We start from the raw sequence: 15,060 nt of genomic DNA, 5'->3' as shown, positions 1-15,060 counted from the left end.
ACTATATCGGAGACGGGCCCCCTTCTCGGGGCACCTGGCCACACCTCCGTCCGGGGGTGGGCGACGGAGAAAATATCGGACCGGTAGTCCATAGATAGGACCATCATAGAACATTCTCATATATACATACACACACCTTAGATGCACCTCCATTGCTCGGCAAGAACCTTGACCATGACCGCGATTGTGAACAGAGGCTTACTCCGGAACGGCGCGCGCTCCCAATCGGTGTGCTATTTTTGTCGTGGCTTCGCCAGCAGTTCTCCCTCGTTCGCGGGACATAATCGGTGGTCTCAGATCAAACATGACAAGGCAAAGAATGACAAGGCGAAAAGTAAGGAGCGCCAAATTATCGGCAAGGAAATCAGCAGCGCGACACAAAGTATGTTTTTTAATTGATCTTGCCCCCATAACATGCACAAGCTAACGGTTATCATTAGTGTGGGGAGCGGATCCAAAGTTCAATCCCCGGCTGACTCTTGCCCTGTCGAACGCGAAACGAGCCGGAATCCCAAAGACCGTGATTGAGGCAGCAATTGCAAGAGGTCAGGGTATAAGTGTAACTGGCGAGGCCCTCGAGCAAGTCACCATCGAGGCTATACTGCCCCATTCCGTTGCAGCCGTTATCGAATGTCAAACTGACCAGAAGGCGCGCATCTTGCAAGATCTCCGCTATGCTATCAAAGATGCTGGTGGAACCGTCACCCCGACTACCTATCTTTTTGAAAAGAAGGGAAGGATAATCTTCGAAAAGAAGGACGGCCTGAACCCAGATGACTGTCTTGATCAGGCTATTGAAGCTGGTGCTATAGACATTACGGCAGATGAAGAAGGCCGTCTCATCGTGTTCACAGAACCAACAGACACAAAGAGTGTGGGTGAAGCTCTGACAAAGTCATCTCAGCTCGCAATTGAAGAACTAGAAATTATTTGGGATCCGAACCAAGACACCTTGGTCGAGCTGACGGAGGATGAACATGTGAGGGAAATAGAGGATATCCTCAGTACCCTCCGTGAGGAGTCGAGCGTTCGGGACATTTATCTGAACACTACGCAGCAGCTCTGATGATAGGTATACTCTACCCAGTTTATGGCTCACTTACGACACCTGTACAGTATGCAGCAGTGATTATAGAATACATAATAGATGTACAGTAGAGATAGAGCGCTTACTAGGTTCCTTGGACGGGCTACATTAGTTGGAGGGATAGGTAAGTGTCATTTCGTGATATTGTCATCCTATCATTCTTTCCGTAAGGCCTTCATCGTGCTCCGCATCAAGCTTCCAATGCCAATACTTCCTGTCCCTTCCAGCCAGTCCAACATTCGCACTCTGTATTCCTGCCAAGCTACCTTAATACCGCCTTCCTTCTCCAAGGCACTGAGTGCTTTCTGTGTCACTGGTCTCTTTAGCCTAGGCTGATTTTCGCTGAGATCGCTTTCCTCAATATCAGCGAAGCAAGCAGCGGACATATTACAGAGCGCGACATTATGGCTAAGAGAGAATATCGAAGACAGATTATAGGTAAACGTTGCCTCTCTCTTCCTTTCTCGAGAGCTGTCTGTTGCATCCCGGACATATTGCGTGAGTGCAGCGATTGTAGGAGCAGGTATCAAACAGCCTAATGCGTTGGGGTCCTCCCCATTTAGGCCTCGATTTCGCCATATGAGGTTACAAATATCCATAATGTAGCCATTGAATTGACCAACCAACTGTGTTGGATAGAGTGATTCGGCAGAACCCGGGGTTTGGAGTACCTGAGAAGTCAAGGATGCTTCGAAGGCCGATTTATAGCTGGCAAGCACGGAACTCATTATTGAAATAATGGAACTGATCGGAGTGAAGATGAGTGTGTAGACGGTGGGAGCCATTGGAATCGCAATACGGATGTTTCCATTTAGGTGTGAATGCGAAAACAATTCAGCTAAAACACAATAAAATTCAGTGACAGATAGGGCAGCCGGTCTTGGGCTCTCCATATTGTCAGGAGGTGCCTGCTGAACAGCTGCGGGGCATTCGAGAATAGACAGCGCCAACAGCTCTGCGTGTGAGATCAAACGGCCCAGTGGTTTAGACTCTTCCAAAGTGAATGGCTGGGTCCTTAATTTGACACCCCATTGGCGAATGATGGAAGCATAGAAGTCCAATAGGCTAGATCTGGGAAACATTTTGTCTGTAAGTACGGCATGTTCGAGTGGCACCAAGAAATCCTGTTTTACAGAGTCATAATCCTCGATGTCAAGGTATTCGAGAAGGTAGAATATTTGCTCTCTCAAATCTCTGCCGTTCCATGACAGAAGATACGACTTCAAGAACGTGGCAACTGGGGGAGGAATTTCCTAATATGTTCTTTAGTGTTGAAACAATCAGTATCCAGCGGCAATCTCGTACCTTGGTATATTGTACATAGCCCACGGCAAGGGACATGATGTAGCTCAAGGACTCGAGTTTCTCATCTTTCTCTTCAGCATCCTCCAGGGTTTCGTTAAAGAAGCTTCTCCACCAATCAGCTAAACGATGGCTAGCGAACTTAGGCTGGACAAGAAACAAGTATTTTTGGGCGATACCATCTCCAATCATCGATATGATCTGGTTTGGTAACTCAATTTTGTCAAGCTTGTCAACAAAGTGGTCAACACCACGTAGTTCTTCCAAGGAAGTGCGCCCATAGGAGACACGTGAAGTCTGGACATCCGGTACCAGAACCTCCATCTTGCTTCTCTTCGATATTCCTCGGTGCACCACTTGAAAATTCGCGGGCTGGGTGGCCTGTAGCCTTTCCATGTTTGTATCTTGGAGAAGCCTCACATGGCTAGACCATTCAGGGTCTGGATGCTTGAAGAACAGTCCCTTCCTCCCAGATACACCTAGGTCCCCAACAATGACATCAGGGCAGTAGTTCTTGAAGACTTTAAGTAGCGTAACAAGTTCTCTCTCATCGCCACCAGAAGTAACAACCAGTTCCATAAGGGCTTGTATCCTAAACGGCTTAACATGCTTGCGCCGTGTGACTAGGGAAAGAAGATGGCATAGAGGTTTGCGCAGACTTATCATGTCTAGATGGTTAAAAAGTACGGCATAAAGCTTGGATAAGTGAGACCTATCAGCAAGAAACTCATGCACCATAATCAGCCATCGCAAGAGTAAAGATTGTGTCGCAGGTGATGGGTTGTTCTTGTTAGGACCAAGACAACACACAATCTGCGTGACGAGGCTGGATGGCACACTGTCCACCGGATACAGATTCTTAATAAGTGCAGTAATTGTACCTTGGTCAAGTTGACTGCGTCTCGTGATAATTTTAACCAGACGCTCAAGCGCGATCTGGGAAAGACCGCCCTCATACGCGTACGTAGCGATCGTTTTAGCCAGTTCTCCAGCATCTGTATCACGTTGCTTAGAAGGCACGGAAGCAACTGCAAACGGAAATCAGCACAGAAGAGTTTATACATTTTGCGTGAGCTATAGATGCGATCTTACCCGCCTCAAGACGCTTGATTGCATCTAGTAGGCCAGTAGGCCTAGGCTCTGCGCCTGGTATTACTGTCAGCAAACTTGTCCACTTCCAGGAGTTCGAAGCTAACAAACCTGTATCTGTATCAGATGACATGATAAGCCTTGGTATTAATCGTAATTACTGTGGCTGATTCTCATGCTCGCGCCTTTTGCTCCTACAGATGGCGTCGGTTTAGGATAACACCGGCTATTTGCGTGCCGCCCAGACCTGTCGCGTCGCTCCGATAAAGAGTGAGTAAACAGCCGATTCAATTCTCCCTTAATAGCTATGCAGTAGCTATTTCCATTCGCACCTATCATTCATTGATATGTATTCTCTCGTCGCATTCTTGACAATTTGTACATATCATCCTCCAATCGTGCAATCTTAAGGGTCGTACCTGCAACGATGTAAATTTCATGGGCGCGGAAATTACGAACTTTACCAGATTGGGTCATTACCGCGATATGCCTCAACATCATGCTGCTGTCTCTTACTCGGTGATGTTATGTTTAATGTATAATGCATATATCATGAAATACGTAATAGAACTGACGTTCACCAATTAATACATTAAAAACTTTACATGGTGGAAAGTAGGTGGGAAATCAGGGTGTTAAGTTGTATACTTAATGAGACGCTGCTCTAGTATGCCTCCAGTATAACATTGTCCAGGAACCTCTGCTCAATAATCATTTTTAGCGGAACAACCACCGGGCAGCCCTCTCTGAGCATGCTCCCAAAAACAAAGTATGTTCGGAATCTAAACCAAAGGCTGGCTTACTTCCTCTTGCGGGTAGATGATTTCGAGGCATCTTTTCCGGAAGCCTGGGATGACGCCGGTGTTTCTGTCTTCTCTTTGACATCCTTTGTGTCAACGGCTGGTGGCTCTTCCTCAGCATCGCTATCACCTCCCTGACCGAACTCGTTCACACGTGTGTAATCAACCCGGTACTTCCAGCCCTGGTAAAGCCAAACGAAGAAAATGACATCATCACGGAGAGTCGCAAGCCTGTGAAGCCACGGCATCTTGACCGTGAAAGCGAAAAGGTCGTCGATGAAGGTGTTCAGGAACTTGTACATCAACGCTTTGCCAGGCATATGGGCAACAGACTAGGAACAGCGAGGTTAGCTAGGTTATGTAGCGGAGTCAAAAAAATACCAACCTTCAAGCGGTAGTTGATATACAAGCTGGGGACCATCATCAGGAAACCGTAGGCATAAACACTCCCAACAAGTGTTTCAATAATGTAGGAGTACCACGACTTGTGGGTGTTGTAGACCAAGCTGTACACTGCGTATGCAGCCAGGAGAGGTACGGCAACGATATAGAGATAGCGGAACGCGATTTCATCGTACTCTTTGGTCTTCTGCTCGGTCTCGGTGAGTTTATGTTTGTCCTCAAATACCACCACAAAAGGCAGGAAGGAGAAGAAAGAGTTCGGCGATGGCTGCCGCAATCGGACATCGACAGTCTTTGTGATTTTCCAAGCTTCGAGGAGGATACCAAAGCCCTGACTGGCAAGAATCATCCAGGAAGTGTTATCACTGTTATCCATGAGGTAAAGGAAAACAACTGCCTGCATAAAGACATTGGCCAAGATCGTACGAACGGACGTTCCAACGACGTCTTTCTTTTTGCGCCAGTGAGCCTAGTACGGGAAGACTAGGTCAGTATATTGCTCTAAATCTGCGCGGGGTTACAAACTCACAATATCATTCTTGAAGGCCAGAGTCTCGAAGACCATGTGAAGGATAGTCACGACACCAGTTGTGCCCAGCAGCCATATGTTCGTATCCAAAAGGACCTCTTTCACCATTTCAAACTCAGTACCGTCACCACCGCCCGGTGTCGAGGCTCCAAAGGCAGCCTGTCGAGCAGTTTGCTTTGCGCTGTCATCGACGCTCGCCATCATGCTGAACTTCCAGTTCTGCAGGTTGTTGAGGGTAATGCGAAGAGGCACGGTCTCCACGGTAGAATTAAGTTCCATCATATGACTCTTAAGTTGCCAAAAAGTGTTCAAGTAAACAATAGGGTAGTACCATCCATTCTTTCCGGAGGCATCTCTTGCGCCAGATGCCTCTAGCTGCACCTGCGACCGGACAGCCGGATGAATCTGACGGAATCGCTGGGTACCCGAATCAGGAATCAGAGATACCGTGAAGTTCGGGTGGTAGTACGATGCGATGGAGACTTCCGGTGTGTTCTCTTCCACCTCTTCTTCAGCTTCGTCAGAGCCTGCAAGGAGGTTCTTGAGCTTCTTGGCTTTTTTCTTCGGGAGATACTGGTTAAGCGGGCGAAAGAAATAAATTGCAGAGTCTGTGCTGTAATCTTTGGCCGAGGGATCAAGCTGATGCCCAGAAAGTCCGAGCATGAAGTGCGCGAAAAGAGTACCATTCTGTTGTACTTCTTTGGGGATCTTGATGGTAGTATCGATTTCCCTGGTATCACTGTAGTTTCCAAGAGTAAAGTTCTTCTCATTGAGCACAAGTTGGCTTGCCGGGCCAGACTTTACAGTAGGAAGTACGACCGATGGCGAGACGTAGATGTTCATGTCCAAGGCACTATCGGAAGGCCAAATCGGATTTATCATGTCGGGGATAGCACTGTACTCTGTAATTTCGCTGCGAGCTGGACGATCTGCGAAGGTGGGAATTCCACCCGGCTTCCCACTAGAACCAGCATCGTTCTGCTGGCGTCCACCAAAGAATTGACTGAAGATGAACTGTGTCAGTAAGAAGAAAGCCAGACCCTGAAGGGCCCCCTTGAAGCCGGACTAAATCACGATATGTCAGCACGATCAGCCTGATAAAAGATGACGGTACGTCGCATACGTACGCTAGACTCCGGCTCATCCCTGCGCTGTCTTTGTTCAGGCATTGTGCTCTCTTTTGACGTGCCCCAGAGCTACAGCGGCCTGGTCGACAAGAGAGGGAGGGTAAAAGCAGGGGAAGGAAGGGGAGGAGAAAAGAAATGGAAAAGGCCACGAACGGCGGACTGCTAGTTAATCTGCTGAACTACGCCGCTTTGGTCCAGAACTCGGGTCGTTTTATCTTGGCGGGTCGAGAAATTGTTCTTATCGGCGCATGACATAACGCGATTGTTCCCTGCTCCTTTCTCCACATTTCCCAACTCCACGCAAACGAAAAACGTCCTGAACCGCAGTTGATCGGCCGCCCGGATCCTTTACTACTGATCTAGATCGGTAACATCAGACCCTACAGATACTTGTCGCGCGGTCGACATGTGTGGCGCGTGGAGATCATCAGCTTTAATCTAATGTCGGACAATCCTCCCTTCCCCGAATCCCCCCGCCCTCAGTTTCCCGCCCATAATGAACCACGAGTATGGGTGATCACTGCTGGGGATTCGCCCATTGGCATCTCAGTTACACGCCAAATCCTCACGCACGGCGATTACGCATTGGTTGGGTTAGCCCATTCGAGCCTAGAACGGGACGATTGCCGTCGAGATGAATTCGAGACTTTCCTAGCCGAGATTGAGAGTCATAGCCATGAGGGGTGGCGACAGCGATTCAAGTCCGTTCCTTTCGATATAAGGTGTGCACTCCGGAGATGTCTTCAAAATGACCTCGCTGTGGAGCGTCAGCTATAAAGAGGAGTGGAGTGAGCTTACATTCATCGTGCAGGATGATAGGAGAATGTCAAGCACTTGTGCAGATGCCGTTACAACATTCGGCAAGATAGACATTCTTCTTTGCTGTACAAGTCAAAGTATGGAATATGAAGCATGCCCCTTTCGACGCCGGTCATTTAGCTAACTACCTACGTAGCCCTTGTAGGGACAGTGGAAGAGTTCGGGGCCTCCCAGCAAACGCTGAATATGGTTCGGGACCAGTTCGAAATCAACTATTTTGGGCCCCTTAGTATTATAAAAGCAGCACTTCCCCATATGAGGAAGCGGAAAACTGGGCACATCATGATTCTCTCGGGGATTAGTAAGGCTTAATCAATAGTGCTTTTAAGGGAGGTTAATAGCTAACGAGGACAGCCGCCCACATCGGCACGCCAGGGCTGGGGATGTACTGCGCAGCTGGATGGGCTCTTGAAGGGTTTTGCGACGTGAGTGCAATCTGCGCCGGAGGCTTCACCCATTTCTGCTAACTTTCACGCTGCAGAGCCTTGCATATGAGATAGCCCCATTCAACCTCAAACTCACAATTATCCAATGTAGTATCGAAATTGGCATTCTTACGAATCTAGTAACCAGCGTGCCTCCAATAGTTCCCGCATATTCACCAGCTTCTAACCAAGCACCCCTTTTCCGCGGTATGTTAAACCGACTTGTGCCTCGCCTGCCCAACACACACACCGAAACGAACGGAACCCAAGAAACTGGTCATATTACCTCCGTTGAGAATGGACCATTTTCACGCCCTGAAGTTACGTCAATGTATCCTCCACTCAGCTCTGCACATATGGAGGTCTTAGTCGCAGAAACGGTATATGCCATCACCGCGATAGGTGGGCATGAAAATCCACCCTCGCGCCATATAGTAGGACAGGAGGGTGTTGCGAGTGTGAAGGAAAAGCTGAAAACTGTTAGTGAAGAGCTGGAGGACTTCATCCAGTCTAGCTACGCCGTTGATTACGCTGCTGGCGGCGATCATAAAAGGGCGTCCAAGGACGAACCTATTTTTGGCATGGGAACAGGTAATGGTGGAGTCTAGAGCAAAAGTTCTAGAATTAATGAAAGAATTAATGAATTTGATGATAATATATTTCTGGTATCGTCTGCTCATGACATTGGAATGCATGGTCATTGTAGCAGTCAGCTATCGCAAAGAAAGGATCATGAGCCCGCAGATGAGACGAGAATTGGCACAGGGACATTATTTTCCTGTTAGGTGCCCTCAGAAGAAGATCACAAAATCAAGCTTACGGCTCTCTGAAGTTAATTGACCAACGATTTGTTTCTCAGAAACCAAGCTTGTCTGACCTCCCATAAGCTACCCATATCCTGATTATTTCTGTACGCCCGGAAGTCTTTCCAAGCATTTCCGAATCGAACTTTCCCGACACGGCCATCAACTTCTAAAACTTTCGTTGCAATTGCACTGGGTCCCGTGATACCGGAGACTGTGATCACCCCCAGTTCTTCCGATGTCCCTTCAACGATTGGTGGTCGTGGGTATGTGCCTTCAACAGTGACAGAGGGCTGTTCAGAAATGATTTTCAGATCTTGGCCGTCGTGCTCCGTAGTAGTTGTTTGAGTCATAACAGACGTAGTCATATTTGCTTCTGTTAGTGGTGGATTTATGATTTCCACTACCACGTGAGTAGGCCTGGTAATATCGGTGGAGGCTTTCACTTGGTCGACTTCGAGGTCCTCAGGTGTCTGTACCTTGGGCTTCCTGCTGCGGCCCTTCTTGCGAGGTTCCATCTGTATCTCTGGTTTACGCTTGTTAGAGGATCCAGCCTCTAACATTGGATTAGTATCTGAATGCGTGCCCGCACTTGCTTCAGCAGTCCTCTTTTGCTCTATCTCAGTAGTAGTCGTCGTTATAACGCCACCTGGTTTCTCGATTTCCCCTATACCTAGGGCTTGCGAGTCCTTCAAAGGCAAGATCTGGGGGGCAGGAAGAAATACCCGTTGACCAGGGGGCAATTCGAATGTTAACCGGTCATCTTGGATATGCACTATCTGTAGCAGCGTCAATTGGAGGGTCCGAACCGAGCTATGGATATAAACATACCCTGGCTTCTTTCTCCACTAGGAGGTTACCTTTACTCTTGAAAGCTCGAGAATATTTCCATACATCGCCTACAAGAACAGCCCCATTGCTGATGAGGGTGCTCAATTTGACCTGGCTACTCTGTCCTGCGGTCAGCGTCTTGTCCATCTTCTGTTTCTGCCCCCAAAACTGCTCAAACTCTTCTTCTTTAAAATTGTCAAACTTCCCATCAGCCCGCTGCTGCATGGCCTCTTCTGCCTCTCGCAGCCAAACTGGATCGTAGCGGCCATTTTGAAGATCTAGTTGAAAGTGACGAATGCCGTCTCGCCAATTATTCGAGTAACGTAGAAACTCTTCTGGTAAAGGGGGTATCTGTGTATCAGGATCGTCCGGTGAAGGGTCAGGGTTCGGATGTAGGTCTTCAGGAAGTAGATCGAGTATCTCTCGTTTTTCAGGCTCCTCAAGACAGTTCCAGGCTTCAGGATTGGCGAGTAATTTCTTGATTTGCCAATCAGTCAACACATTGCATTACGTCGCCATCAGCCTATAATTGTATAACATACCACAAGGTCCAAATATATAAGGTTAGAAGATGTACTCGTCATCAACTTGTCCTCAGCCCATGGATCCTTCGCCGCTCTCTTCGGATTTCTCTTCGGATTTCTCTTCGGTTGCTTGTTGTTTGAGGACATTGCGACGTGAGACTCGCCCACGTCATCCAGGTCTGTTGTCTTAGCAGTAGATGAACAATGCCTGGTGTAAGAACATTGTCAAACGTGCCCCATATATGGCGCACCTGAGCACCGATATCTCAACAGCTTGTAGATAATAATTCTCACAAGCTAAATAAATATAGTATGGATGTTCTTACCTCGTTGGCTGCGTCCTTGTTTTGCCATGGCCGACCGCCTTGCGCTTGCGGGCCATGCTTCTAGATGCCAATCTGGACAACTACAGAAGTACTATATGCGCCGCTACAGCTGAACTGCAACCAAAGCGTTATTTGAACAAGGTGAAGGTCTGATAGGCAAGAAGAGTTGTAATCAAAATGGTTAAATCGACTCAAATAGCCAGGCTTGATGGTAAGACGCATTGCGGGGAGATTAGGGGTTGTATGATACAGTTGCTGATGTTGGTCAAGGCCTCATGCTAGCTGCGTCAGTAGACGATGAACAGGTCAGTCTACAGCCCATTCACCGTGAAACGATGACATATGAGTAACACTGAGTTTTCCATTATTCCAATTAGGCAGAAGTGGAGCTCTCCGAGATCAAGACACAAGCCAAAATGATTTTCCGCCGGTTGAGTCGCAATTCCGCACCGCAAGCTAGCATTGAGTCTGGCCAATATAACCTACAGTGAGTGCGGTATACAAGGTGCAAGACGATACAAATGCTAATTCGGGTACCTAACATAGCTATCTTATCCAAGATGATATCTGCTTCCTCTGTATATGCGACCGTTCCTACCCGCGCAAACTTGCCTTCACCTACCTCGCAGATCTCGCAACCGAGTTTACTACCACTTACTCCTCTGCGCAGTACCAGTCCCCCACCCTACGACCATATGCATTTGTAGAATTCGATACATTTATTCAACGCACCAAGAAGCTGTACCAAGATAGTCGCGCTTCGCAAAATCTCGACCGACTAAATGATGAGCTTCGGGACGTAACGAAAGTGATGACAAAGAACATTGAGGACCTCCTATACCGAGGTGATAGCTTAGAGCGGATGGGCGAGTTGTCGGGGCGTCTGCGGGAGGATAGCAAGAAATACAGACGAGCCGCGGTGCGCATCAATTGGGAGCTGGTGATGAAACAGGTAACCTCCGCGTGTCCTTATTCGTTCTCACTAGGCCCCGGTACTAACCTGCTGTACAGTATGGCCCAATTGCTGGTGTCGGGCTCCTCTTTCTATTTCTCATTTGGTTGCGCTTCTTCTAATTCCTTCCCTAAACAACTGCTTACTGAGACCCGCTCATATGAATGTATGCATAGTTAATCTTCTTGATGGTTGCCGGACTCCATCCACCTTGATATGTTCAAAAACTGCCAATATTTTATGACCGACGAGCTTGGTTGCAAGGCGTAGCCCTTTCTTTCCATGGGAACTTTACAGAGCATGTTCATTAAAGCGCCTCATAGATCATAACCCTGTCGTGTATCATAGGTCAATCGACCGGGATGCTGTAAACAGTCCAAAATGTACACAATGTCCTTGGGTTCCCTCCAAGCATGGCTGGCAACACCAGCTGACAACAAGCGTAAGGATGTAGGGAAGATGGTCCTGCGCTGATTCTCTAAAGAAGGCGCGTCGAGAACAGTGTCTATCCGTACCCACTTATATTTCATCTTCTTCCTCGTCAAAGTCGTCTTCCTCTCCCATGTCGTACAAAATGCGCCCGCCTTCTCCTGGGCCGTCACCTTGCTGTGCATCGAAGTATGGCAGCACCACCCCCTCTCTTTCTCTCCGCTGTCTGTCGGTGAGCCGCAATTCGAAAGTAGACTCGGGCTCATCTTCGCCTGCTCCTGCCACTGGCTCCTCCGGTGGACGATACAAGGGATGGTCGTCAAGCAGCGTTACAACCTCTTTCAAATGTTGAGGCGAGTACCGTGATGCCGGAGGTAATATATACCACTCTAAAACACCACGTCCACTCCTGCGCCTGTGTTCCATCTCCAGAACGATGCCCTCGGCCGAATCCTTACCAATCGGCTTATCCAATCTTCCTAGGAGTACTCCATCCTGTTCCTCTTCGAGTCCAAAAACTGGAGCAGCTAGACTACGATCTCGAGCAGCCTTCTGGGCCAGTATGTGTGAGAACGAATGTAGCCTTATGATTGTCGTTGCGAGGTAGGTCAGCATTGAAAGAGGTGATGGCGAATAGGGGGATTGGGCCGGTAAGACTGGAACATCCTGATGGAAAGTCACGACGAGCGAAACATCGACCTTAGGTACTGAAGGACTCGAGTTAATTAGGAATGAACTAAGGAACGTCGATAGTTGGGAGTGTGCATCGTTCGTTTTTGAGAGTAGAAGCGGGTTAATGGAATCTATAAGAATGAGACGTCCTGTTATTTATTAGTCAAGGTTACCAATGACTCTAATACTCAGACTAGTCAGCGCTCGACGTACGAGGAGAAGGGTTTTTGGCTGCAATAGCCTGGTAAGCCGCGCCAACTTCTTTAACTATCTGTGAGGGGCTTTTCCTTCGGGCGGAAACGAACGCATCAACGCCATCTAATGGCTTTAATGTCTCAAAAGCAATAAGTGTGACGTGAACTTTGGAGATCTGTACGAGTTCTTAGCTTTATCCTGCCTACGACACAAATGTTCATCTCGCCCGATTAAAGGCCTGATGACGTATCCAATCCCTTGAGCTCAGCAAATAGAGTAGACACGAACCAGCCCGGGTCTGATACAAAGATTGAGCAAATAGAGAATAAATAATACAGTAAAAGATAATACGTACCTTTGCGCGCCTAATATACTCTTTAACCAATGGGGTAGCTGGTTGTTCGAGTGAATCCAACAGCAGGGTCAGCGGAGACGCTGTATCTCTCAGACTTAGAAGCTTTGAGATCAAGAGTAAATTATGCGTTTGCCTGTGAGAAAGATTTGCAGGTGCCATCGCTGTGGGCAAAGGAAGCTATAAACTATGTTAGGCAGTTGCGTTGGTAGGTCTAGGGAATGGCGGGGTTATTTTCGTGTGTATGAGGGGTCGGAGACATCGGGCATAAAAGATTTCCCAAGAATGGGGTGATCTTTGCCGTTGACGACTTAGTCTGAGGCTCGGCGGGACGGGCCGTCGACAGACTGTGCCAGCCTGCAATCCAACTGGCAAGTGCAGCATGCATCCGTGAGGCATTGATTTGCAGGCGCCAGGCTATTTAAACGCGAGCACGGAAATAAGCTACTGCGTACCTAAAAGCCTTACATCAGGCTAGAGGAGCCTCAAATACAGTGACTTTTCCGTCACAATTCAGGATTACTATTCTAGCTTCGGAAAATCGTAACAACCTACAATCTGACAAATATTTAGTTCGGAGTATTAGAAGTTTTTCGACAATGTTCCCGTCGCGCATGAGCGTGGGGTAATAGTTGCGGACTATGTGAAGCGAAGGACGAAGATAAAAAAGACGATATGCCACAACTATGTTCCTGCTTGGGGCGCAGTAATCTATCATGCTCTCCTTGGCTTTTCTCCTTTGGCCAAGCCTGTCTGTCTTTGTACTGGAAAGTAATCAATATTTCCTCCTATACCCTTGTAGAAATGCCAGAGGAACGTTTGGGACGTGTCTGAAATTATAAAACGTACTCTGGGAGAGAGATTGTGTCAGACTGTTGTATCACTTACACTGCTAGAATAAAGACACTGTAGATTGAATGGCGATCGATAGCCTCATACCACTCTTTGGTGGGCTAACTATTAACATTTGGTTTATTGGTAAGTACTCGAATTTGCTCGCATTACAAAAATGAGCCTACGTTCTCACTGCTCAGTAATCAAGGCGGGTATGGTATTAAATTAGAAGAACCAATGGTATGAGAATAATGGCCATGCTATAATATACACAGCTCAAGGCTGATAGAAATGCGGTGGTATGCATGAAGACTGGCATATGGTGATCTTTGTTGGACTCCTCTTTGATATGGTTGTGTTTCAGGATTGTTGGAAATTAAACTTTACTTAATTAAGGCTGACCGCGCAACTGGCATTCCTCGGCAACCGTAATATCTTCACGGTCTCAATTTCAATCCGGGTGCAACACCAACCTTCAGCACTATCGACTTCTAAGCATTTGATACCCATTCTAAGCAAATAATGATGAAATAATTAACATATTATCGCACAGTGTCACGTTCATTTCGATTTTTCCCAGTCAACCTCTCGGCTGGTGTTTTACAGAGTCAGCGACTCTACTACTCTAACTTATTCTCGAACGATCGCATCTTCAGACTTTCAACTAGATAACACCTTGTTCCTCACATACAAGGATGGCCGAACCACCTGCAAAGCGAGCCCGACGAGTCGATAGCTCGACAATGTGGGATATGGATGACCGGCCGACGCGTTCACCCGAACCAGGCTCGGAATATAATAGGAGTCCTAGACGTGAAGCAAACGTAAAGGATGATGGGCGACGAGATGGACCGCGCGATGATCGAAGATACCGTTCCCGCTCAAGAGATAGAATGGACAGGCGGCGAGATAGGAGTAGGTCTAGGGATCGCCGGGACCGCGATCGGGATCGCGACAGGAGAGACCGAGAGAGAAGCGTTAGCCGCGATAGATACTATGAAAAGCGAGGTATGTTACGTGGTATGATTTTCTATTTGGATAAGCGCTAATATTTGAATCTTGTAGGGTATCCTTCAAAAGGGGACAGATACCGTGACCGTTCTCGCTCCCCCCTTCGAAACGGGAACAGGGATAGATCTAGGACACCACCTCTTCGGGGACCCAGGGGAGACCGCAGGAATGATCGTAAAGACCACAGAACACAGCCGAATGGTGCCGCTGACTTGAGGACTCCAAATCGGTACAAAGACGAGATGGATATGGACATCGATGATGCCGGGGAAGACGATGTTGAAGAAATGATGCGTCGAAGCATGGGATTCACCAAATTCAGGAGCACAAAGAATACCAAGGTACCCGGGAACGACGTCTATGGGGTGCGGATGGAAAAGAAGACGGAATACAGACAGTATATGAACCGTATAGGAGGATTCAACCGACCACTCAGTCCTTCAAGATGATGGATGGATCAATTACCTCTATTCGTTACTATTCGACCCCTTTCTCATTTTTCTTATTTCTGCTCTTCTTTCGTATCTGTTAAGGCGGGACCAATTTTAGCT

The 15,060-nt window shown here is 47.7% G+C and overlaps 7 protein-coding genes across 7 annotated transcripts; 4 read left to right on the top strand and 3 right to left on the bottom strand.

Annotated features, from left to right (window-relative positions):
* Positions 1 to 174: 174 nt before the first annotated feature.
* Positions 175 to 1,066, top strand: ABOM_001185 (post-initiation translation factor DPC29; the record flags this gene model as incomplete). The annotated part of the gene is made up of 2 exons (XM_022528315.1): positions 175 to 382; positions 441 to 1,066. The coding sequence occupies 2 exons, from the start codon at positions 175 to 177 to the stop codon at positions 1,064 to 1,066; spliced, it is 834 nt and encodes a 277-aa protein (XP_022393884.1).
* Positions 1,067 to 1,242: 176 nt separating this feature from the next.
* On the bottom strand, positions 1,243 to 6,378 carry ABOM_001184 (uncharacterized protein; the record flags this gene model as incomplete). Its single annotated transcript, XM_022528314.1, has 8 exons — positions 1,243 to 2,340; positions 2,393 to 3,417; positions 3,482 to 3,535; positions 3,590 to 3,618; positions 4,282 to 4,610; positions 4,664 to 5,149; positions 5,210 to 6,274; positions 6,337 to 6,378. 8 exons carry the CDS (start codon positions 6,376 to 6,378, stop codon positions 1,243 to 1,245), a joined length of 4,128 nt encoding a protein of 1,375 aa, XP_022393885.1.
* A 399-nt stretch (positions 6,379 to 6,777) lies between these two features.
* On the top strand, positions 6,778 to 8,188 carry ABOM_001183 (short chain dehydrogenase/reductase family protein; the record flags this gene model as incomplete). Its single annotated transcript, XM_022528313.1, has 5 exons — positions 6,778 to 7,058; positions 7,108 to 7,232; positions 7,292 to 7,456; positions 7,510 to 7,580; positions 7,637 to 8,188. 5 exons carry the CDS (start codon positions 6,778 to 6,780, stop codon positions 8,186 to 8,188), a joined length of 1,194 nt encoding a protein of 397 aa, XP_022393889.1.
* Positions 8,189 to 8,412: 224 nt separating this feature from the next.
* On the bottom strand, positions 8,413 to 9,885 carry ABOM_001182 (uncharacterized protein; the record flags this gene model as incomplete). Its single annotated transcript, XM_022528312.1, has 3 exons — positions 8,413 to 9,162; positions 9,215 to 9,691; positions 9,757 to 9,885. The coding sequence occupies 3 exons, from the start codon at positions 9,883 to 9,885 to the stop codon at positions 8,413 to 8,415; spliced, it is 1,356 nt and encodes a 451-aa protein (XP_022393890.1).
* Positions 9,886 to 10,241: 356 nt separating this feature from the next.
* ABOM_001181 (SNAP receptor SEC22) lies at positions 10,242 to 11,138 on the top strand (the record flags this gene model as incomplete). The annotated part of the gene is made up of 5 exons (XM_022528311.1): positions 10,242 to 10,275; positions 10,335 to 10,369; positions 10,442 to 10,551; positions 10,611 to 11,016; positions 11,076 to 11,138. 5 exons carry the CDS (start codon positions 10,242 to 10,244, stop codon positions 11,136 to 11,138), a joined length of 648 nt encoding a protein of 215 aa, XP_022393888.1.
* A 397-nt stretch (positions 11,139 to 11,535) lies between these two features.
* On the bottom strand, positions 11,536 to 12,826 carry ABOM_001180 (Elongator subunit IKI1; the record flags this gene model as incomplete). The annotated part of the gene is made up of 3 exons (XM_022528310.1): positions 11,536 to 12,266; positions 12,331 to 12,487; positions 12,668 to 12,826. The coding sequence occupies 3 exons, from the start codon at positions 12,824 to 12,826 to the stop codon at positions 11,536 to 11,538; spliced, it is 1,047 nt and encodes a 348-aa protein (XP_022394014.1).
* A 1,367-nt stretch (positions 12,827 to 14,193) lies between these two features.
* ABOM_001179 (SNUT3/LISCH7 family protein) lies at positions 14,194 to 14,958 on the top strand (the record flags this gene model as incomplete). Its single annotated transcript, XM_022528309.1, has 2 exons — positions 14,194 to 14,506; positions 14,564 to 14,958. The coding sequence occupies 2 exons, from the start codon at positions 14,194 to 14,196 to the stop codon at positions 14,956 to 14,958; spliced, it is 708 nt and encodes a 235-aa protein (XP_022393905.1).
* Between the last annotated feature and the right edge of the window lie 102 nt (positions 14,959 to 15,060).

This window comes from Aspergillus bombycis, assembly GCF_001792695.1.
Source record: "Aspergillus bombycis strain NRRL26010 chromosome Unknown contig00004, whole genome shotgun sequence".
Lineage (NCBI taxonomy): Eukaryota > Fungi > Ascomycota > Eurotiomycetes > Eurotiales > Aspergillaceae > Aspergillus > Aspergillus bombycis.
Note: the sequence above shows the minus strand (reverse complement) of the source record. Positions and strands in the feature narration are given on the sequence as shown.